At 38.3% G+C, this 25391-nt stretch overlaps 1 protein-coding gene across 1 annotated transcript in view; it reads left to right on the top strand.

The window, feature by feature from the left end:
- RHAG (Rh associated glycoprotein) overlaps window positions 1–24670 on the top strand; it is a 28151-nt gene extending 3481 nt beyond the window's left edge. Inside the window, exons 2-10 of the mRNA XM_070732489.1 lie at window positions 6027–6210; window positions 10101–10251; window positions 12059–12206; window positions 13959–14125; window positions 16680–16817; window positions 20499–20617; window positions 20969–21042; window positions 21392–21465; window positions 22769–24670. Of these exons, the coding sequence (XP_070588590.1) occupies window positions 6027–6210; window positions 10101–10251; window positions 12059–12206; window positions 13959–14125; window positions 16680–16817; window positions 20499–20617; window positions 20969–21042; window positions 21392–21465; window positions 22769–22849 (1136 nt within the window). The 3' untranslated portion in view covers window positions 22850–24670. The remainder of the gene's footprint in view (window positions 1–6026; window positions 6211–10100; window positions 10252–12058; window positions 12207–13958; window positions 14126–16679; window positions 16818–20498; window positions 20618–20968; window positions 21043–21391; window positions 21466–22768) is intronic.
- Window positions 24671–25391: the final 721 nt, after the last annotated feature.

Here is a 25391-nt window from a genome sequence, read left to right as displayed (position 1 = left end):
TGATGTTGATGAATATGAATGTGACTGAACATGGGGAAGAGCTCAAATTCTAGTCTACATTATAGCAAGAAAATCAGTGGAATGAGATTTCTTTCCCCTTATGATATTTAGTAAACTTGATTTGACAGAAAATCAGGCCAAACCTTGTGTACTGGGCCGTCACTGTAATGACTTCATACAAAATCAAACAGATGAACTCATTGAGAGTTGGATGTTAGCTGGAGGAGAATTGGCACAAGCTTATTTAATGAGCTTATCTGGAATTGCTTTGATCCTATGGATCTTAAAGGAATGGAAAGGTTTAGTGTCCTGTCTGGTGTACCACTTCTTAATTATACCCCTACTTTCACATGCTTAGTGAAAACCTCCAGCCAGTAGTGCATTCCCTCCTCAAGAAGCTGTAGTTCAAACCTAATTTTTTTTCCTGAATCTCCAGCAGCTAGTCTTGAATCTTCTTTTCTGAAGAAAATTCTGAAGAAAGGGTGAGGTTGCAACTGCAGAAAGTCCTGGATGAAATGGTATACCCTTTCAGTAGAGGTTATGTTTTAGGCATGGGATGGAAATCACATGGGTCACCCTTGTACTTGATTTTGGTGGGAGCCACAATCTTCCTTTTTGCAATCAGGGACTTCTTGGATTCATGACCCCATGCACTCTACCTAACACTGCCTTTCCATAAGATCATTCAGCTTGTCCAGTTAGTTATGCATACATTCATTTTTGTAATACTATAGGAGTTGCATTGGTTGCTGATTAGGTTGGGGTACAATTCAAACTGCTGATTACCATTTTTAAAGTCCCATATGGTTTATGGCCTGGATAATTATGACAGCACCTCAGAGATGGATTGAAGCAGCTTATCTAGTGAGAAGGCCTGCTGCAGATCCCAGAACTGAAGGAATATCCAAACTGCTTTATTCCTATGAAGCTTTTTGAGGAACCTGAAGAGTGGCTCTTCATTTGTCGTTATAGAAATGGCTAATTTATACAGTACTATTATGGAACAGTAAAAAGTTGAGGTTCAATATTAATGCTTTATTCTACTGCATCAGAGGGAGTCTGACGTCAACACCTTTTCTTTCTTTTTCCCTCTCTTCTTCACTTCACTTCTCTTTTCCCCTTCTCCTTCCCTCTGTGTCTTGCTATTTGCTTTTGTATTTTTGTATTTTATTCTATAAAATAATAAAATGTTAGAATGAAAGAGTGGGCCTTCAGAGGAGCATTTGTGGATAACTCCTGCCACATACCTCCCAGAGACCAATAAGAGCACACAGAGTTGGCCTTCTCCAGGTCCCATCGACTAAACCAGTGTTTCCCAACCATGGCAACTTGAAGATATTTGGACTTCAACTCCCAGAATTCCCCAGCCAGTGAATTCTGGGAGTTGAAGTCCAGATATCTTCAAAATTGCCAAGGTTGGGAAACCCTGGACTAAACAAGTTGGCAGGACCACGGGTGAGGGCCTTCTCTGTGGCTGACCCAGCTCTATGAAACCAACTACCCCCCCTCCCCGATGTCTACTGCTCCCACCCTACTGGCCTTTCGCAAGGCCATAAAGTCCTGACTTTGCCAGCAGACCTGGGAGCCATGAATTGTACATCTTTTATGGCCAAACTGTATGAATGGTGTGCATGAATATGATTATCATTGTTTTTTATACAAATGGATTTTATTACGGGGTTTAGTTTATATATTATATTCAGTTTCTTTTTATTGTTTATATCTTTTTGTATTTGTTATATTATTTTGTAAGTCACCCTGAGTCTTTCGGGATTGGGCAGCATAGAAGTCGAATAAACAAACAAACAAACAAACAAACAAACAAACAAACAAACAAACAAACAAACAAACAAAGAAACACATAACATGAATGACACAGTGTCCTTGAGATGCTCTGAGCTTAGATATTGTTAGTTATTCCTTAAAGGAAGCAATACAAAGACATGTTGAAAACCTCCTTCAAGTCCCTCGATATCGACAGCACCTCCTGGGAAACCCTGGAACATGACGCATGCTGATCCACCGAAGGTGCCAGACATCTGAGACCAAAAGAATATTCATAGCAGAAGAGAACTGAGCACTCTGCAAAGCCAGAGCTGAAAATGCTGCAACAACGGTGCACACACATGTCTGCCCGACATGTGGCAGAACATTTCGTGTCCATATAGGCTTTATCAGCCACCTGGAGACACATTGTGGATAGCCCAAAATGTGTTAGATGTCAAGGTCCTCTTCGAACACGATGGACAAACATCATATTCCTTGTAACTCTTTTCTTACTGCTATAATTGTATTCTTTCTCTCTGCCTCTATCTCTTTCTCTCTCTGTATGTATGTTTGCATGTGTATGTGTCACCCAGAATCTTTGAATTGGAATAGTTCCAGTTATGATTTAATTACTCTTATGTAAATCAAATAGCAAGAGGGGGGGATAGAATGTATAGAAAAGAAGATAGCTCTGGCAAGGTTGCAGATATTTCACTCAGAAATATGTAAAGCATCTTTGTTCTTTGTAGGAAACCAGAAGGAAAAGAAGGGAGGTGTGATGTTTGAAGACAGTGGGAAATTCTGGTAGTAGAAAGTCTACTTATGATTTTTTTAAAAAAAAACACTGAAGGAAAGACAGATTTTGTACCAAAAACTCGTGAGTAACAGCTTGGCCAATATGGAGCATGCAAAGCTGGAAGTTTTGTTTATGAGGGAATCTCCTAGTGCTTTTTGAATGTGTGAATGATAGCTTGGAGGCTCAAGAAGAGGAGAAGTTGAGAGAAGCAGTTTGAAGATTAGAAAGAAGGAGTCTGATGGGAGAGGAGAAATATTACCCAAGACTCTGTCTATGTCACGGCAATTACAGTGAGCTTATTTGCCAAGGGAGCAGTTACAGTTGGGCTGTTTAAACTTGTAATTGTAATGGCCTTTTAAAATATTCTGCACTTCCAAGGTGGCTCATTCAACAGCCCAATGTGTTTAAAGTTGTTTTTGTTACTCTTCATTGTCTGTTTGCTGTTTCTTAATAAAGTAAATAAAATTCTACCAGGTTCTTACTTGAAATTGGCTTTTTCACTTTACTCAGTACAGTGGTACCTCTACTTATGAACTTAATTTGTTCCATGACCAGGTTCTTAAGTAGAAAAATTTGTAAGAAGCAATTTTTCTCATATGAATCAATGTAAAAGCAAATAATGCGTGCGATTAGGGAAACCACAGGGAGGCGGAGGCCCTGCTTCCTCACAGGATATTCCTAGAGGCCCCACAGAGGCTTCTCCCTGCCTTTTCTGGTTACAGTTTCAGAGGCTCAGGTTTGTAAGTGGAAAATGGTTCTTGAGATAAGGCAAAAAAATCTTGAACACCCCAGTTCTTATCTAGAACAGTTCGTAAATAGAGGCGTTCTTCGGTAAAGGTATCACTGTATTTCTAAAAGGCAGAGAAATTGCTCTTACTGCTCTTAAATTTTAGCCAGCTAAGGATAATTCATTCCATTCTTTTTTTGGGTTATAAATTTTTTATTGTTTTTCACACCTTACAGAGATTCCAATTTACATAACTCAAATTATAATATAATATAATACAATATCAAATGCCAAATTCTTAGTCAAGTTAATCGAATTTTTCTAATTATTTATCCAATTATTTCTGGTATATATCATTCATCCTGTGCTACCTCCTTTCCAAGTGCTATCATCTGGATTTTAGATAATGTTCTTTGCTTTCATTTATATTTAAAGTGCTATAGCTATCTAAATTTCTCTTGGCTATTTGCTATTTTTCCTAACTATGCCATTGTGCTTCAATCCCTTTCTAACGTTTTTAGAAAACACATAACGCCCCCTCATTTTATCATAACTGCCCTTAAGAATTGAAAATATCCAAATTTACGTCTCTTTAAAAGCCCAGGAAGGAAAGAATTTTTTTTAAAAAAAAAGAATAAAAGGAAAAAGGAAAGAAAAAGAAGAGCAGAAAAGAAAAAGAAAAGAAGAAACACTATTCATATCGTATCTTAATCTATACATAGGAAGAAGGGTGGTTGTTAGAAATTTTTAAAGACATTTCCTACTCAATTCATTTATTTCGCTTCTTTCATTATATCAGTATATCATTTCCACTTCAACAGATCAAAATAAATATAAATCATTATTATTCCATTATTTTATGTGAAAAGTATCTTCCATTAAAAAAGACCAAAGTATTAATATTCTTTCCTAATCTAGATATTTTCCACTGTCGTTCTTAGTGTGATAAACCTCCCTAATCTATAAACCCCGCTGCCAATCCCAATGTAATAATCTTCCTTAATCTGTTTGTCAGTCATATCAGTACAATAATCTTCCCTATTCTAATTATTTTCACTGCTAAATGCAGTGCCATAATCTTCCCTAATGTATATATTTCCCTAATGTATATATTATCCCTAATTCTAAATATCTTCCATTATCAAACTCAGTGATAAAAGAGAGCAAAGAAGAAAAGAGAAAAAAGGTCGTTCAGAAATAATCATAATCACTATCAAATATGTCACCTATAATATGCGCAATAATCAAAACTATTTTCACTTTTTTCATTTATAAGCCATCAAATTTTCTCCTCTTATATAATTCAACCATTTTATACTTTATGTAAGAACAGAGAAAAGAGAAAAGAAAGTGTTAATATCTTTTAGTAACTTCTAAATAGTCTTACAAGTATTTTAATTTTAATTTTCTTAAAAGCATTTAATTCTTAGAAGTATTTAATTTCAATTTATATTATTCAATATAATTTCAGTCAGATCAGACAGTCCAGATGTAATTTCAGTCAAATCAATCAGTCCAATTAGATCAAATCAATTCAAATCCGTATAATTCAGTTCAAATAATTTCATCTTGAACGTTGACTTCCTTCCATGCATTAGCTGGTCAATTTTCTCAAGAATACTGTCTTTAAACCTGTAACAAATATAATTCCAGTCAAATCAATCAGTCCAATTAGATCAAATCAATTCAAAGCAAGAATACTGACTTTAAACCAGAAGCAGACTGCTATATTTCCTCCAGCCACACAGTGTCATTGGTGATCAATTTTCCAAGTCTTCTCTGAATAGCTCTGAATAACTCTTTTACTGTTACTTCCAGTTTTATTCTGCTGGACTTACATTGTTTCTTGTTTATAGAAGAAAGGAAAGATAAGGATTCCACAACAAAAGTTAAAAATTCCAAATTCCAAAAGGTGAATTTTGAAAAGAACCAATTAGGTAGTTAAAAATAATCCAAATGATGGGCAATTTCACTACTTCAGAAGCTTTCGCTGAAATGCCATGTTGCACAGTTAGCTGCCTTCTTCAATCTCAGGCCATTTTAACTCCGTCCAGCAGCCAAGCGAGAAACAAAAGTCTAAAATCCCATTCAGGCACTCTCCTCTTACCACCATAGACAGAAAATCCCTTCTTCCCCTCTGCAGGTAACTCTCTTTCCAGATGGAATCATTCGGCTATCCTCCCGGCGTTGCATAGTCTCCGCAACTGTGTTGGAACAGGCATGGCTGCCTGTCCGGCTTCACCACAGCCAGTGCAAGACAAGCCAGTTCACCCAGTGGGGCATGCCGGCTCCTGCCAGGCCTCTGGCAGCATCCCATGTATCACTCTCCCTGCAGGAGAGATCTGATCTGGTCCAAAAGGACCAGAACCCTAGGGCAATGGGACTTGGGGACATTCCCAGGAGAGAGGGAAATATCCCCGGTGCTGTGGCCACAAGACACCGCCCCCCAATCCAATTCAATGAATTCCAATTCCAATGAGATATTTTTTAATGGATGAGAAAAGGCAATTTGTGAATATTTGTGCTACATAAGCAATCTCCATCCCTCCTTCCCTTACCCTTCCTTCCTTCCCTCCCTCCCTCCCTCCCTCCCTCCCTCCTTTCTTTCTTTCTTTTCTTAGTGTTATGATAATGTAACTATCTAGAATTAACTTGGAAAATTGGAATGGAGTTGCCAGGATAAATTTATTTACAGATGCTGCCTATCATAAAATTTTTCTCATGATTTTTTTCTAGTCTTTCAGGATGTTCATGTGATGATATTTATTGGGTTTGGTTTCCTGATGACCTTCCTGAAAAAATATGGCTTCAGCAGTGTTGGCATCAACTTGCTCATTGCTGCATTGGGCCTTCAATGGGGCATCCTCTTACAAGGATTTTGGCACATGCACTCAAATACTGTCCATAATACCATTGAAAGGTAAGGAGCATACCCCGGGAAGCACAAGTGACTTGAATATTAAGATTGGTTACCAAGAGTTTCCTACAAGTGAATTTCTAGTAGAATTCCAAGAAGTGTTGTGTTACAGACAGCATTGTGGTGTAGTTATAGTGAGCTAGAGATGGTGAATGGTGTAAGATTGGCAAGTACGTTTGCCTTAAAAACACGATGTCCCATATCAACTTCTTCAGATGTTCAATACTTCTAAGGATTTTTAAACTTATTTCCTCCATCTGAGATAGAATCTGTGATATCTAGAGAAATCGAGGAACCCTACTTAAGGAGCACATTCTCTAAAGAAAGATTCCTTCTTCTTGGCTTTTAGCAAAATTAGAAACCTCTGACTCCACAGACATTACTGTATTGAATTATATCTTCTAGAAGCCATAGCAAGTGTTACTACAAGTTATACTTCTGTCATATCACCACCCCTCATTTAAACACTAAGTAGACAAACAAGCAAATAAACAAACAATGAATAATGTTTTTAAAACAACATTAATATTATGTATCACATTTTAAGCCTTGCTTTGGTTTGGCTACGGCCCAATTGTTTCATTAGACTTTATTGTTTAGAAATTTCAGTCGTGAATGTATTATGAAAGTTAGAATACATATATCCTTACTATGCCCATGGGCAGAGAATTTCGATTGGCAATTTAGCAGTTCACACCTTATTGATTGCAGCTTATATTTCCGTTTCTTTGAGCCAATGCCTACTCTTCACCAGGTCCACAATTTCAACCTGTCACTTTTGTGGGGTGGACAAATTGTTCTGTTCAGAACTGTCATTTGTAAAAATGAATCTTGCAACTTTATTTATTTATTTAGTTTATTTATTATTTAGATTTGTATGCCGCCCCTCTCCGAAGACTCGGGGCGGCTCACAACAAGATATAACAAATCGTAAATAATTCAAATAACTTTAAAATATTTAAAGATTTAAAAGAACCCCATATACTAACAGACACACACACAAGCATACCATGTATAAAATTGAACAAGCCCGGGGGAGGTGTTTCAATTCCCCCATGCCTGATGGCAAAGGTGGGTTTTAAGGAGTTTACGGAAGGCAGGAAGAGTAGGGGCAGTTCTAATCTCTGGGGGAAGTTGGTTCCAGAGAGCCGGTGTCGCCACAGAGAAGGCTCTTCCCCTGGGGCCCGCCAACTGACATTGTTTAGTTGACGGGACCCGGAGAAGGCCCACTCTGTGGGACCTAATCAGTCGCTGGGATTCGTGCGGCAGGAGGCGGTCCCGGAGATATTCTTTCCCTTTCCCTTCCTTAGGTTTACTTTCCAGAAAACTAGAGACAGTCCCTTCTGAAATGCTTCCAATGTCTCCTTTGTTTCTGTTGGCTGAGATAACTCTTCCATCATGGTCACCTAGTCTGCAGCTCTTCTGCCTATCTTTCCAGATCATTCCCATGAACCAGTACAAGGTCAGGGAAGGAGTTCAGCCCTAAGGGTGGCTTTTGCATCTCATAATGTTTTGGAAAGAACTGAAATATTTCCGTCTCATTTCACATGAGACTTCACAATAATATTAAAGAGTAAAGAGGTCTTCCAGCAATCATTCATATGTTAATTCTTGATAATAGTTTGAATAGTTTTGTGCAATATGGTAATACTAAATTCATTTTTTTATAAAGTAGAAAATATATGAAAGAGTATATTTTTTCAATCAGCAGCTAAATTAGTTTCACTTGGGGGTATCTATTATGTATTCTAATCTGATTGTCAGAACTTCCTGAATGTTAGTCCTTTAAAAAAAAAAAAATTTGAATTCCACTGCTGAAAGGAATGTAAATTGTATATATCCTCAAGAGGGCGCTATGTAACTTCAACAATGTTTTTGCTAAAAGAAAAGCAAATCCCTTGCTAGGAAAAAAAATATTTTCTGAAACTGAAAATGCAGGGTGCAGTTCATTCCAGTTAGTAATTTCATTGTTATGGCTATCACATATATCTTTTCCTCCATTCTCCATTGACAAATTCTATTCTTATATCTTTTCTCCTTTCTTTGAAATATTTTACTATGTGTATATTCTCTATAACCTTCATTGTGTATTGGACAAAATAAATAAATAAATAAATAAATAAATAAATAAATAAATAAATAAATAAATAAATAAATAAATAAATAAATAAATAAATAACCAATAGGCACTGGTGTACACCAATTTCTTAGCTTTGACTATTTCGTGCACTTTTTAAAAGCAAGATATTGCTTTCTACATTTAGAGATAGTGTTATGATCATCAATGTACTATTGGTATTATCTAAGAAAAAAACTTGCCTAATTTTGTGAATTAAAAACATCAGCCTACCATTTCTGCATGTCCAGATAAGGGCATTCTTAGTGTAAAATACTCCTGAATTTAGTTAATGGAAGGTGGTATACAGTATTCTGCAATAAATTTCCAGTGAATAAAAAGAGTTGCAGACATTTCAGGGCCTCACTTTTCTAAAAAATGAAATAGAGAAAATTCTGACCCAGATTATTTGCAATTATTAAAAACCTGTTTCAATAAGATATTAGAGACTTGTCATCACTTATTAAGTCAATATATGATCTTTTAAAATCTATATTCACTGCTTTTCTTTCAAGATGTTCAGGAGCAGGCTAGACATGATAACAGTTTTTTTTTCTGCTGCTCTTCCACCTCACCTTTTCCAAAATTTTCCTTGCAGCATCTTCTGAAGTACAGTATTAGCAATAGCACTTATATATTGTTTCATAGGGCTTTATAGCCCCCTCTAAGTGGCTTACAGAGTCAGCATATAGCCCCCCAACAATCTGGGTCCTCATTTTACTAACTTCAGAAGGATGGAAGGTTGAGTCAGTCTTGAGCCGGTAAGGATCAAACTCCTGGCAGTGGGCAGAGTCAGTCTGCAATACTGCATTCTAACCCCTGTGCCATCGTGGCTCTTCAAATGTAAATCCCAAGGCAAAGAAACACTTTATAAGATAAATGCAGAAAGAGAATAAAAAGAATGAATAGGAGCAGGAGTAATCATGCTAAGAAGAAGATACTATGCTCCTTACCAAGCAATGATATTGAGTCAATTTGGATTCAGATCAGGAACTGGGTATGTTTAATGAAAAAGAAGGACTAGGGGAGACATGATAGAAATGTTCCAATATCTCAGAGGTTGCCACAAAGAGGGAGCCAAAGCTCCTGAGGGTAGGACAAGAAGCAAAGAGTGGAAATAAATCAAGATAATCATTTGCCTGAAAAGGTGTAGGCTTTCCTGCCTAAGCAGGAGGTTGGACTAGAAGATCTCCAAGGTCCCTTTCAACTCTATTATTCTATATTCTAGTTGTCGAGAAAGCCAGCATCAGAAAATAAAGCAGTATAAAGCCAGCTACAGTCAGCAAGCTCGACTTAAGGAACATCCTGCTAACTGAAGTCACAGTAGATATGTAGGATGCCACCTGGCTTGAAAAAGTAACTAGAACAGTATTGACACACAATTGATTGATTCTCTGTCTTAGAATACATAACTACAAAACTTTCCTGAAAGCAGAATTCATTCATTAAGTTTTAGCTCCTCTTTTCTTTCTCGATAGCTATGGTTGAGTTTACTTGTATGTCAATGCACAGCAAAGATACGAAAGTTATTACTGTGAGAAAATACAGATAGTTTTATTATGATCTTAAAACAAAAGCAACAATTGATGAAGCCAGGATAACTGATAAAAATATGTGCCTTATTAATAGTCACTATCTGAATACATATACAGAGAGGGCGGCATGCAAATATAATAAATAATAATAATAATAATAATAATAATAATAATAATAATAATAATAATAATAATAATAATATAACCTATATGTTTTATTTTTTTTCTCATTGAATTAAAAGTATGATAAATGCAGACTTTAGCACAGCAGCTGTCCTGATCTCATTTGGAGCCATCCTGGGGAAAACAAGTCCAGTTCAAATGCTGATTTTAACAATATTTGAAATTACTATATTTGTCTGCAATGAACATCTTGTGGTGAATGTGCTAAAGGTAGGAATTTTCTGGCTTCTATTTTACTGTGATCTACATGTCATTTTATAGTGGGACCCTTTCTTCTAAGTCATTTTTTTATTTTTGGTATTTTGGGCTTTAATGCCTTCTCTAACAATGACTACTTTCTTGTCTATCTTGCTTTGGATAAACATTTTGATTTGAATGCTGCATTATATTTCTACTTCCACCAAGGCTCGTAAATATATATCCAGGATCTGTTTGCATACAATAATAAAATGCTTTAAGAAAGAATCAACATTTCTTCAGACTAAATTATAGAAACAGATTTCTTCTTTAGAAATCTGCACTCTCTATGCCAAGTGTTTCCAGCAAGAGAAGGCACTTCCATCAAATCCAAGAAATGGATGACTCTAGAACTTTCTCAGTAAATCCTAACGCATCCCCTCTCAGGAACAGCCAACCAATATGTCTCCCAGTTTATTTACTTACCAAATGTATATCATCTCACAAATGTGACCCTGTGCAGCATAGAATAAAACAAACAAAATAAATTTAAAATAAAATTTAAAACAATTCAACATAAATATAAATAAGACCATGGGAGAAACTTACATGCAATACAACCATGAAATGGTTATCATTTGTCAGTTTCATCCATGAAAATCTTCCTGTTGGTTTTTATATTCTAAATGACTGAGCTCAAAAACAATGTGATTTTGAATCAGATTGCCCTCTGCTTTCTCTGCTTTGTAAATATGCAGAGGGCATTCAGATGGCCACCTTTAAAACAGAATGCAGCAGATGGTATTTAGAAGGAAACCCAGTCCCTTCTGAGCCAGGACATGAAAAAAAAGTTGAATATATGGGGCTGCTTGAAGTAGAGGTGAAATTTATTTCTGATAGCACAATGTAAGAAGAATACCAGATCAGCAATTGGAAGTAGACACTGAGTCCTCCCCTCCCCACACAAAGTTCCTTATACATAGGAAAACATGGCCTTTGTTCCATAAAGATAGGCAAAACAAACCTGCCCTTCAGAAATTGTCTGGTTCTCCAAAGGGAATCATTCTAGGGTGCCCTGCTGAGCTGTAGTTTTCCATTTATTTTCTGTTCAACAAGGACTAAGGGTGACATGATAAAAATACTATGATATTTCAGAAGCTGTCACAAAGAAATGGGGGTGGGTCAACCTTTTTCCAAAACACCAGAAGGCAAGAGAAGAAACAATGCATGGAAAGTAATCGAGCAGCCTAGAACTAAGGAGAACAATTAACCTTCAGAAGTTGTGGGTGCTCCACCACTGGAAGTTTAAAAAAAGAGATTGGACAGCCATTTGTCCAGAATGGTATAAGGATCTCTTTCTAAGCGATCTTCAAGGTCCCTGCCAACCCTGTTTTCCTGTTGTTCATTTAAGATATTCCAGTAGTTTCAGTGACCTAAAGATGGCACTAATGCTCTATCATGAACCTATCAGGTAAGTTTAACATGCCAGATCTGATAAAGAAAAAAACCCCAATTTAACTTACTAATATCCATCTAATATCTAAAATCAGTCTCTTGGTATTAAGCATAGTAACAGAAAAGGAAGCAAATTCTACACAGCTTTTTGCATAATTGCTCTGGTACGGTGACACCACTGCTTCAGACAGTGACACACAGATGCAAAGACATATTTGTTTATTAAAATCCATATATGCTTATATCCAGAGTGATTGACCGAGATGGGTGTATATTTACTTATTTATTTAAATCAAAATGTGCTGTTTGCTGTTTATTTGGAAGGCTATGTTGGAATGGTGATTCATTGTAACTAAGTGCTGAAGTTCACGCCAGTATTTTGCAGGCCACAGATACTGGAGCATCCATGACTATTCATGCTTTCGGAGCTTATTTTGGGCTGGCTGTAGCCAGACTCCTCTACCGTCCGGGCTTGAAAAATGGACATCCTAAAGAAGGTTCTGTTTACCATTCAGACCTGTTTGCTATGATTGGTGAGTGAGTACTTCATTGCTTGGTAAATTTCATGGATAATTGGAATTTTTAGATAATTAATTAACTGGTTTTTAAAAAACATTTTAATAATATTTTTGAACTTATCAACAAATCACAAAATAAAAATGACTGCAATACAAACAATCAAATAAAGCAGAAAGTAAGCCTTTTATGTTGAAATATTGGTAGAAGGAAGTGAAAAGGGGAGGACAATCTCACATTCATCCCTAGGCTTCAGTTGCTACTTCTATGGAGTATTGCCCCATTGCAAGGGGGAAGGGTCATTGACTCCATGCATTTGCGTATATAGGTTATGGGGATTTTTGAACTTTACCTGTTTTTTTTTTTTAGTTAGACAGGTTGTTCATTCTTCCACTAGATTCCTTTTTTTAAAAAATGAGACTTAATAAGTGATCTCAAAGAAACTTTGACTCAGATTCATTATTTTCTGGATGTTGTGTTAAAGATTGAAAATATGGCATGTAATGTAAGCAGCAATTTTTTCCCCCAAAGCTGCAAAAATTAAATATTACTCAGACTGTTTATATTTACAGCAGGAACTCAAAGCTACTTTGCTTCTGCATCTATATCTCAAGTGATTTCAAGTGATAAAGGTAGTCCTCAGGCTATGACTGATCACTTAACAATCATTTAAAGATATCACAGGGGACTATTTATAATCTAGATTCAAAGTTCCAATGGTTCCCCCCTCTGCAATCACATGACCAAACTTCAGGTGTTCAGCAACCAAGATAGAGTTATGGCCAATTGCAGCATCCTGAAGTCACATAACTGTTTTGCTATTAACTAGTGTTTACTTCCATTTTTTGGCAAAACTGCAACCATAATAAATCACTAGTTTGCTTAACAACCACAGCATTTGTTTAATAACGGTGGCATTTATTCATTCATTCATTCATTCATTCATTCATTCATTCATTCCTTTGGATTTCTATGCCACCCTTCTCCGCAGACTCAGGGTGGCTTACAAAAATAGAAATAAAATACAAAATACAATAAGAGAAACCCAAACATAAATTTAATACTAAAACCCCAAGGATTATTTAAAACAAAACATTCATTATTCATTCTAACCATGATTCTCCATTCATGTCATCATCGGCTGGAGTAAGCTGTTAGCACTCAACGGCCACAAGCCTGCTGGCAAAAGTGATTTTTTAAGACCTTGTGAAAAGCCAAGAGGGTGGAGGCAGTGTGAATCTCTGGAGGGAGTTGATTCCAGAGGGCTGGAAGGCCACAGAGAAGGGTCTTCTCCTAGGCCCCAACAGACAGCATTGTTTAGCTGACAGGACCTCGAGAAGGCTGACTCTGTGGAACCTAACCGGCCTCTGGGATACATGAGGCAGAAGATGGTCCTGTAGTACATACCCTGGTCCTAAGTCATGGTTTCATGGCCATGGCATTCCCTTAATGATTGTGACAAAAGAGGTCAAATAACTGTTTACAACCATCACAACTCACAATCATGATGGGCAGACTCCATTACATCAGTTGAGGACTCTCTAAATTCGAACCTGTTAAATTTGGTGTAGTGGTTAAGGATCAGGCTAAAATCCTGTAGACTTTTTTCCCCTGCCTTAACCACAAAGCCACTGGGTGACCTTGGGCCAGTCCCTCTCTCTGAGCCCTATGTAGTAGGCAAGGGAAACCACTTCTAAAATTTTGCCATGAAAACTGGCATTAAGCCAGGCAGTTGCCAGAAATCAAGACTGACACATTTACTTTTTTAGGTACTCTTTTCCTTTGGCTCTTTTGGCCCAGTTTTAACTCAGCCATTGCGAAATCATCAGAGGAGCAACAGAGGGCAATCATGAACACATACTTCTCTTTAGCAGCATGCACCGTCACCACGTTTGCTTTCTCTATTCTGGTTGAACACCGGGGCAAACTGGACATGGTAAGCATTGCCTTGAACTCCTGTGATAGAGGTCTACTTGAATTAACCAACAGCAGAATAATAGAGTTTATCAAAAGATTACTACATCTTATTAAGCCAAGCCAAACTGTTCCAACTTGAATTTTATAAATGCACGTAAGAACATACATCTTCTACAAAAATACTGTGTGGCACACTAGGGTCAAAAAGTAATTAGCTATATGTTAAAGATTTGCTAATGTGTTGATGGAGATCTGGGCACTTTGGAGGAAGTATTTCAGATCTTGCATAAATAGACAATGTTCCTTCTAATTCTTTTTGTGTATGTGTAGAAAAATATAGTATTTGAGCGGCACATTTTCATGCCTGAACATCTGCATTTTTTACACTGATTTCACTCAAGACAACAACGGAATCAGTGTTATTTAAAACTCAAAGTTTGCATTTTGTGGTTGACAAACAAAAGAATAATAAAATATTACAAAAAAAAATACAATGCCTTCCTCATATTGAGGTAGGTAAACTTGAACAATAAATTATTGTTCAATAAAGTATGTTAGCAATAAAATCAGTTTCGCATAGAGATTTAAAGTACTATGCTAAAAACTGGAATGTGAAAACAGGTCTTATTTTCTGTTGGCCAAGATGGCTCTTTATTGTTTTTCTGTTTGTCCATATGAACATAATTCACCTGCTGGAATTTATAAATTTGCCTTACTTAAGTTAATGAATGGCTTTTAAGTTTTAATATTGTTTGTGATAGACTACCATAGTGAAATTAAAACATTAAGTTTATTGTTGCGTGCCAGCCTATGTGACTATGCAGGTTAAAGAGAACAATGTAAGTAGAGCAACTCTCTCCTGGACAGTCTGAAAAGAAAGACATCTGCTCTAAATGTGGCATTAATGATGCACTGTTTGATAATTTGAATAATTAAAGCAGCAGTTTTTCATAGCTTATGCAAGGTTGAAAAAAATGTGCTTAGTGACTGGCAAACAAATATTTGCTTCCATGTTGTTTAAAATACCTCTTCTGAAACTATTTTAGAGGTTTAACATTCAGCTGGATAATCATATGCACAGTATTTATAGACATTCTACATTACAAATACTGTACTACAATGAAATTCTGCAGGAGGTTATTTTGAAGATAAATTTAGAAACTCTGATTTAAACAGTTTCTTAGAGCAAAAAAACGTTTTGAAAGTTTTAAAAGTTTCTTAGATGAGTCATTATTTCTTGTTTGTGTCATTTTGCACAAGTTTTCCCTCCCCCACTTATACCCCAATCCTAAGATAGCTTTCTAAGTACATTTTGTGTCAGAACACTAATTTCTGAAATTAGAAATTTCAGGATTGTTAGGATTGTTATCATAATGATATAATTTGGATAATGAGATTTCCTAATAGGAAAAGTAGAGTTCTTGTTGATTCCACTGCTGTTTAGATAGTGTTTCTTGTCAAAGAGCATGCGAAGCAATGAACAGGATGGAATTGTGTTTTTACCCAACTATCAACCATACCATGACCATACTTTTCATTATTTTAATTCTGTGCTTATTTAATTCCCAAGTTTCATTTATAAGAGTTAAATCAGAAAACAAATTATATAAGGTTGATGAACCACTTCCAAGAAGAGAACATGTATTCATAGATTTTAAACTAGTGGCAGGTCATATTTCCGTTCCCTCTATGCTGCGTGTGTCTGCGTGCATGCACCCCCAAAAAAAACCATGCGCCCCCCCCGGCCCCCCACGCCTCCAGCCCCCTCGCGCCCCTAGCTTCTCGCCACTGCCCCCTGCCTGCCCGCCTGATCCACCTCTCTTTCTCCTCGTCCACTTCCTGCCTTGGGGTGCGGCTCCTCCCGCAGCGGGAACACCCGCCCCGCCCCTCTTGCAGTTCCTTCGCTGAGAGCGCTTTCGTCCTGGGCTGTCAGCAAGGGGGCTGCAGGAGAGGCGGGGCAGGTGTTCTCACAGCAGAGGCCGGCGAAGGTGATTTTCAATGTTGGGCCCTCATCTGTTTTTATTAATAGTTATGTTTTTGGTTTTGCTGGTTGTTTTAGTTTTAATAGTAATGGATTTTGGTTTTTTAAAAATTATTAATTTCTTTTAATAAAAAAGAAGGGATTTTTTTTCTTATTTATTCATTCATTCATTCATTCATCCATCCATCCATTCATTCATTCATTTATTTATTTATATGCCACCCACTCCCAAGGGGACTGCCGCTCAGACAATATACTTTTCTGCCCACACCGAAAAAAAATTAGAGGGAACATTGGGTCATATGTTTTATTTAGGTCAGTCCCAGCTGCTTCTCTGATAAATGAAACTTGGTCAGTAGAAATGCAGAATTTTGGTTCTGGAGATGCATGGGTTGGTTTGGTTCTTATAAGGCAGTATTCTTATCTATCTTATTTCAAGGATCATACACGGAGACCATCATGAACTGCTGCACAATTCCTATGGTACACTCAGATCATTTAAACCAAATTGATATCCTGGGTTTAAGCCCAAAATCCTTTCCCTTGGTATTAGAGATCTCCTCTCACTGGTCATATTTTATGTCTACCACAGGTACACATTCAAAATGCCACCTTGGCAGGTGGTGTTGCTGTGGGTTCATGTGCTGATCTGGATATCTTGCCTGTTGGGGCTTTATTAATTGGTAGCATAGCAGGAATCATCTCAGTTCTTGGATATAAGTATTTATCTGTGAGTATTTTTTGGTAAAGAAAAGTAATTCAAATACAACTTCTTCTGCTAACAAACTCCATTTTCTATATTTCAAGCATTCCAAACCATTTTCATCAGAATTCTGGGTGTTGTAATCTGCTACTACTGGTAGGATACTCTGTTAGGGAATGCTTAGCTAATAGACACCAGCATTGATATTTGCACATGGCTGCATGTTAGTTGCAAATGGGTAGTAAGGAATCTCTTCTGCAATTGCCTTTCTCTCTCCTCCAAGTTTCCAGGGTCTGTCAGATTTCCACCATAGGAAGCAAGCTGTATCAGGGATGGAGACCCTGACACAGAAAAGACAAACTTGATAGATGGCTTCTTCAGCAAGCATTTTCTGAACCCTTGTGGGGGTGGGTAGGCAAAAACTATACTGGATAGACTATCTTAAAATTACTCAGGCCCTGAGCTACATTGGTATTAAGGGAAGTAATTGCATTTGGAAATATATTAGTAACCAGTGCAACCAGTATCTTTGAATTATAGTTATATGTAATATTAATATTATGTACATTTAATCACAAATAATTCTGTATAAGACCTTGATTCATGTCTGTTTAAATGAGACTGGATACAGTGGTACATCTACTTGAGAACTCAATTCATTCCGTGACCAGGTTCCAATGTAGAAAAGTTTGTAAGTACAGTGATACCTTGTCTTACAAACTTAATTGGTTCCGGGACGAGGTTCGTAAGGTGAAAAGTTCGTAAGATGAAACAATGTTTCCCATAGGAATCAATGTAAAAGTGAATAATGTGTGCAAGCCCAAAACTTTTGCCTTACTACCACCGGCATTCGGATCCTTGTTCGGGGGTGGGTGGAGAGGGGGGGAGACAGTGCAGGCTGCCCGGAAGGAGCCTCGTGGGTGGATTGACATGCGTAGGAAGCTGCCTGGTGGCATGTCAACCGGTGGGGCTTCCACCATCCTTGAAAGTTTTTGTGCAAAGGAGAATCCCAGCGCTTCGGCTTCAGACAAGGCTTCCTTGACAAGATACCCCCCTTCCTCCTCCTCCTCCGGAGCCCGCAGGGGCAGCCACATGTTCCCCTTTGCCTCCCCAGCCAAAGAAGTGGTGCCCAATTGAAGTAGCGATCCGGAGTCCTAATCCGGCCGCTGAATTTCCTCCCTCCATTTGATCCTGGGCAACCCCATCCTGGAGAAACCACTCTTTGCCACTCCTGCCCATCAGAAAGAGAAAGAGAAGGAGAAAGAGTGGAAGGGAAAGAGAGGGGGGAGTGTGTTTGTGTGTGTATGTGTGTGTGAGAGAGAGGCTGACTGCCTCTCCTTTGCAATGACACCTGAGGACAAGAGAGAAGCTGAGGGATGGGCAAACACGGCTTTCTTTATTTATTTTTCCCCTCTCGTCCTTTCAACCTTCTCTTCAGAAGCTTCCTCCCATATGTGCCTCATGCAGCTTCCTTGCCTCATGTTTCCCTGGAGGGGTGTGTGTGTGGATGGGGGGGGGGCTTCTCGGTCTTTCCTGGAGCTGTTGCCCACCCTCTGACTGAACGCGTTTTCATGGTGTGCTGGGCTGGCAATGGGCTGGCCCTCACGAGACCCGGGTGGGGGCTATCTATCTACTGTATCTATCTATCTATCTATCTATCTATCTATCTATCTATCTATCTATCTATCTATCTATCTATCTATCTATCTATCTATCTATCCATCCACCCACCCACCCACCCACCCACCCACCCACCCATCCATCCATCCATCTATCCAGAGGCTTGCCTGAGAAGGGAATGGAAACAGTTGCCAGTCCTGGATACGTAATGAAAGTTGGGGGGGGGATGACTTTCACCTGGGATAGGGACAAAGCAGCCGGGTATCTTTGCAAAGGAGAGGCAGTCTCTCTCTCTCTCTCTCTCTCTCTCTCTCTCACACACACACACACACACACACACACACACTAAATAGATACACACCCATCCATCCAGGAATGGAGAAGGGATCCTACAGCTGATTCAGCATGGGGGGGCATGAGCAATGACTCCGGACCCAGGGTCCTGCCCCCCCTCCCTCCCAAATGCTTCGCCTCTTCAGGAGGCAGGTTCCTCTTTGCCGGGCAGCTTGAATCCGGCTCTGGGTGGGAGGGGCGGGAGAGGCGTCCTGGCTTTGGGCTTTGAGAAGCCCGGAGCTGCTGATTTGGCTTGGGGGAGGGCAGGCGCCTGACATTCCCCCCCCAAGCATTTTGCCCGGCAGGAGGAGGAGGAAGGGGGGCATTTCGACTAGCCACTGGAAAGCCAAGGGAAAATCCCAGGCGCTTCAGCTGGCAGTCGGGAGGTGGGGAATCCTGGTGGGGAATTCCCAGCCGGGGTGGGAAGAGAATGAGAAATCCCAGCATTGGCAGTCACAAGGCAGGGAAATCCCTGCGGGAGTAAGAGAGCGCACACGCAGTAAGAGAGCCCATGCAGCCGGGCTCGGTTCGTAAGATGAAAATGGTTCTTAAGATGAGGCAAACAAATCATAAATCCCAGGTTTGTATCTCAAAAAGTTCATATGATGAGGGGTTCGTAAGACGAGGTACCACTGTAGAAGAACATTTTCCCATAGGAATCAATATAAAAGCAAATAATGTGTGCAAACCCATTAGGAAAGAAACAAAAGCTTGGAATTTGGGTGGGAGGAGGAGGAAGAAGAGGAGGAGGGCAGTCACTGCCAAAGGAAGAAGGGGAGGGGAGGGGAATGAAAAAAATCCAAAACTTGATTTTTTTTTTTAAAAAAAGAGGGACTCTGAGGCAGTGAGGAGGAGCATATGCCTCCCATACACCCCACATGAGACTGTCTTCCATACACTGTGCCAGAGAGAGAAACCCAGGTGGGTGAAAGAGGGGAACCTCCTGCTCCTTTGACCAAAAGGTGACTGCTGCTGTTATCTGCTTTCTCTTCCTTCCCATGCTGATGGGCTCCCCTCTCTTCTCACTCACTCACTTTGTAGCCGGTGCCTTTCCTTCACTGTGGTGACTCCTCAATTTGGCTGAAGACAAGTTGATCCAGCTGGGGCGAAGCCTTTCCACATCCAGATGCTCCATGAGGCAACCTCACGCCGGGTGTATGGGAGGCAGGGCGAGGGAGTCACCAGAGTGAAGTGGTGTATTGCCTCTCCAAGTGCCCAGAGAAAGAAAAACACTCCATTCACTCTGGGCTGCCAAAGCCTCCTTAAGAGCCAATGAAAGGCTCCTCTGGCAGCCCAGAAAAGTTTGAGATGGCCAAGATTAAAGGGGGAATGGCAGGAAACTTGACAGACCTTCGTGCTGCTCTCAAATTTCCTGGGAAGTTTTTCTGGGCTCGGGTTCTTATGTAGAAAATGTTTCTTACGAAGAGGCAAAAAAATCTTGAACACTGGTTCTTATCTAGAAAAGTTCTTAAGTAGAGGCGTTCTTAGGTAGAGGTACCACTGTATTAGATTCGGAGCCTATTCTATTATTCCAGTGAAAGTCAGAATACTTGCATCCCATCCCACTTGCATGTTGGCCTACATTGAGTGTAGGCCAGCACTCAATAAATGTTTCTCAAATCAAGAAATTGCATTGCAATATATTGTACATATATTTTATAAAGCATGCTAATTTCTCTAGAATGGAAAGTGATAAAGAAGACCAGCAAACTTTATTTTCTTTTAAAGGTTATTGCCCTTTCCCCCCTCTTCTAGCCATTGCTGGCCTCGCATCTGAAAATTCAAGACACATGCGGTGTCCATAATCTACATGGCTTACCTGGGCTTTTGGGAGGCATTGCAAGTATCATTGCAGCTGCTGTGCAGGTTAACAAGTACGTTTTCTAAAATTGTATTTTACTGCCATTTAACTGACTAGACAGATTTATAGACCACTTTATTACCTCCATTGACTTCCCCCCATGCTAATTAGCTGCTGTTTCCCCGCTGGGGACAGCTTTTTTTTTTTTTAAATTTCTACCTGTGAGTTAGCCAATCACTCACCTGGTATCAATACTCCGTCCAAACCACCATTCCTGCAAAAAACTTATTCTGCTCCCGGCATGTTCCGGTAGGGCTGAAATTGGTAGCCCACCCCTTGGTAGAAGTGAACAATCAGACAAATTCATCAAAGAAGCCTGTATGAGGTTTCCAGATGACACAAAGTTTATTTGTTCTCTTTACAGTATATCTGTTGGGATGCAGGCTGCTGCTCTAGGCTGTTCTGTTGCAATTGCTATGGCAGGAGGAGCATTTACAGGTCAGTAAGATAAAGACGTCTCCAGGAAACGGGGGACATCATGAAGATCAAAACATTTGTAGATGAATGGATGGATAAAATGCAGATTTATAGCATCTTCCAAAAACTGAACAAGAATTGGCAGAATTGTTCCTTCTTAGGTATTTACTTAATGAAATAACATGCTGTTATAACTAATGTATTGCTTTTAGAAGAAAAAAACACTGCTTTGCCAGTGGAGCATGATTTACAGGACTAGAATAGGACTAGTTGCTTCTCTGTTTTCAATATTCTATGCAATCTTTATGTCTCTTATTATAGAAAATTTGTCCACTGATAATCTGCAATGTATTTCCTTCTCATGATTCAGGATTAATAATCAGCTTGCCTTTCCTGGGACAGCCACCTGATCAAAACTGCTATGATGACTCTGTATATTGGGAGGTAAGGAGCAGTGTGCCACCATCGCCCGGCACAGCACGCTCACACCGAACTATATTTCAAAGCATGCACACCATCCTATTTACATACACTGACTTGAATAAATGAACACATTGGCTTCCCTAGAGCTGCAAACTACATTTTTACATTTCAAATGTATCATGAATGGGGATTAAATTTTTCTTCTGTGTATACCAAGTGCCATGTCAGGTCCTTTCTCCCACCCTACTGCTACTAGTACTACTCTTCTTCCTCCTGCTTCTTAACTTCAGAAACATCATATGAATAATGTGAGGAACAGGATGTGGAGTTTGTTGTCTTTCAGTATTCTTGCTCTCCTTTTTTTTCTGTATTCCCTCATTCCTGATCTTCCTGAATTCAGAAACAATAGCATGTGGCTTGATGGGGGGTTCTGACACACACACACACACACACACACACACACACACTCTCTCTCTCCCTCCTTCTCTCTCTCCTCTCCTCCCTCTCTCCCATCAATCACTTACCACCTATCACCCATCATCTATTAATCTATATGGTTGTATAGCATAAAACTCTGTTCTAGATAATGGCCAGTTGTTTCTCTCTACATAAAACAGACTTATATCACCAGTAGTATGATATTATCAGATTTTGGCCTATTTTGGCCCATTTTTAATAAATATTTTAGAAACTGAGCTGTATTTTTATCAATACAGAGAAAATAGCTTAACTAAGCCTCCTGGAGGCTTAACATAAGAATCTGCTGTTTAAATTGTTATATGTGTGTTTTAAAACACAACTTTTCAATAGTGTGGTTTTGGGAAACCAAAGGAGATCAGGGTTGTATTGTGCAATGGTTGTCTATCTCTTCTTGAGATGTTTCCAAAACTTAAGTTAATGTTTATTTCTAATGACAACCATGTTCCTACAGATGGACACAAAATGGAATAAAGGATGGAAAAACATTTATTTAATCAATTTGATGAAATATAAAAATATATAGATCAGAAACATGAGAGACAATTCTTCATCTGTATCATGAGTAATCGTGCAACTATAGCTACTTTGATATAATCAACAAACCTGGTATAAAAGAGGTACAGTCCTACTGGGACATTTCCTCAGCAAATTCCCATCCGATTAGTTTAGTCTTATAAATTAGAACAATGCCAGTTCCCAAAGGATTATTTCTAGAGATTTAGTAATGGAGAGAGGGGGGGGGGGAGAAGGTCACAAGCTTCAGTTAAATTCAGTTGGAGTAAAATCAGTTCAGATAGTTAAATATCACCTGGTTGCATAACTCTTTGTGTTCTCTTCCTTCTAGGTTCCCATTGAAGGAGGAGCACCTCTGGGAAGCAATACAGACGATGAAGAGGATCCCAGAAAACTCACTGTAGAAGCATAGAAAGATATATGTGCATTTCCCCCCCATATGATGTTATCAATATCTGATAAAATATTAATCACATATGTTATTTTTTTCTTTCTATTTTTTTATTTTGTTGCTGAAAAATAAAGCCAGAAAAAACCCTTTTATGGACTTTTGGCTGAACATGGAAAATATGCTTGTGATTTATGGATTTGATGATGAGAAAGAAGAGATTATGGAAAGGGGAGAGTTATAATGTAAACTTAAGAGAAAGAGGATAAAGTCCAAATGCATCTATAACTACTGTAAAGAAGAGTAGAATTTATTTTTTTAATATCTTCTCTTCTCTTTTGTTACTTTCCTTTCTCTTACTTTATTTTCTTCATTCAAATGGTGTTATTTTGTAAAAAAAAACCCTTCAACAAAAATTTATTAAAAAACAAGAAAAGAGCAAAAAAAAATGCCAGAACAAATTACAATCCTATATTTTTTCAGGGAAGTATTCTGAGAATTACAGTATTTTGCAGCTCACACTGCATTCACTATGTAGAACTCACTATGTATATTTCACTAAAGTATTTATAGCTGGCATATAAAGTCCAGTGTTATTGCTAGAACATTTTCTGCATCAACAGTCATTTCAAAACCTGACCTTTAATCCATAAAAGTTTTCAGACAGAGTTATAATAGCACTTAAAAACAAATGGCGATCCAGTGGTTAGAAGGCAGTATTGCAAGCTAATTCTGCTGACTCCCGACTGCCAGCATTTCAGCAGTTTGAATCTTATCAGGCTCAAGGTTGACTCAGCCTTCCATCCTTCTGAGGTGGGTAAAATGAGGACCCAGACTGTTAGGGGTAATATGTAAACTGATAAAAGAGGTTTGTAAAGCGATATATAAAGCTAAGTACTATTGCTATTTCTACTGATTGTGATTTTCAACATTCTTTTTGAAGTATTCATGAGCAAAGTCAATTGCGAAGCCAAGAAGGACAGTCATGAGAGGTTTTTGCTTATTGACCTGCAAAGTTCTCACATAGTGATTTCAATTGAAACTGCCAAAATTGCTGTTGTTAAGTGACCCATGTGACACCACACTTCTGGGCCCAGTTGCCATTGCAAATCAAGAATTACCAGTACTGTATGACAGAATCGTTAGTATCACAGCTACATGGGAAGTGAGTGGAAGCAAAAACCTCTCAATTTTCCGCTATTGCTGTCACAGTGAAATGAATTCCAAATATTTTTAGGCAAATCAATTATGCTACCAGTAAATATAGGTAGGGAGAACTTCTCTGAGCAAAGTTTTGTTCCTGTGATTCCTTGAAGGAACTTATGTCAGTTTTAATTGGTAGAGAGCCAGTGAGATTGTGACATTTATCAGCTTTTAAATTTTAGAATTACGCTACTTGTAACAAGGAAGGAGGAGCTTGCATAAATATATTTGGATTTAGAGAAATAGCTTTTAAGAAGTTATACAACAGAAAGCAAATACTGAAAGTTTGGGATGAACATAATAATAAAAAATTCACTTTATATTTATCACCTGTTGCCTGTTATTAAGCATTTGTTTTCATGGAGATGGAAATATAGAGAAATGATAGAAATACTTTCAAATAAGTATGTTTTAAAAAGAATTTCAAAAAACAAATACTTGAAGAATTGACTGAAGTTGAAAATTTCATAACACAAACCTGAAACATTTGTTAAGCCATAAACTGTTGGTGAAATATAACTCAGCAAGTGAATAAGTTTAAGGCTGTATGCTTAAATGAATGTGGGCATATGTATGTGTGTGTGTATCATTTACATATGTATTTTACATATTTTATATTAAAAGTCCTAATGTTTAATGAGATTTGTAGCATTGGCACTGGTATTTATATGTTACTTAGCTTCCCGCTTTTAATGATTGTTCTTTTAATTCATTTAAAAATATATATTTTGTAATAAATATTAAAGTAAAAAAGTATGTACACCAGACAGAGCTGAATCAAGCAACCATTCACTAGGCTTTCTTTGAAAGCCAGCTACACTGCTTTTCAAAAGTCAAATCAGTATTGAAATGGTACTAGATAGTACCATTTATATTAGTGATAAATTAGTATTTTAAAGCTAGGGTATGATTAGTGTGGATTCAAATAATGTGATATTTAACTTAATATGAATTGTAAATTGAGACCAGGCTGTGTTTATTATTTTTATATTTTTATTTATTTTTATTTTTATTTTTTGTATTTATATGCTGCTCCAAATAGACTCTGAGCAGCTAACAGTAGGAATAAATAGAACAACAATAAAAACAGTTAAAATCTAATAATAAAAGTCAGTACTAACAGTAATAACATAAAAACATACACACTTGCAATCAGCCTAATTCCAGGCCTGCTGCCAAGGCCAGATCTTAACAGCTTTCCGGAAGACCAGTAGGGTGGAGGTAGTGCAGATCTCTGGAGGCAGTGGATTCCAAAGGGTTGGAGACACCACAGAGAAGGCTCTTCCCCTAGGTCCCCCCGACTGACATTGTTTGGTGGACGGGACCTGGAGAATGCAATGTAAAATTAAGTTTCTGTGAGATT

The sequence above is a fragment of the Erythrolamprus reginae genome, chromosome 1 (genome assembly GCF_031021105.1).
Source record: "Erythrolamprus reginae isolate rEryReg1 chromosome 1, rEryReg1.hap1, whole genome shotgun sequence".
Classification (NCBI taxonomy): domain Eukaryota; kingdom Metazoa; phylum Chordata; class Lepidosauria; order Squamata; family Dipsadidae; genus Erythrolamprus; species Erythrolamprus reginae.
Note: the sequence above shows the minus strand (reverse complement) of the source record. Positions and strands in the feature narration are given on the sequence as shown.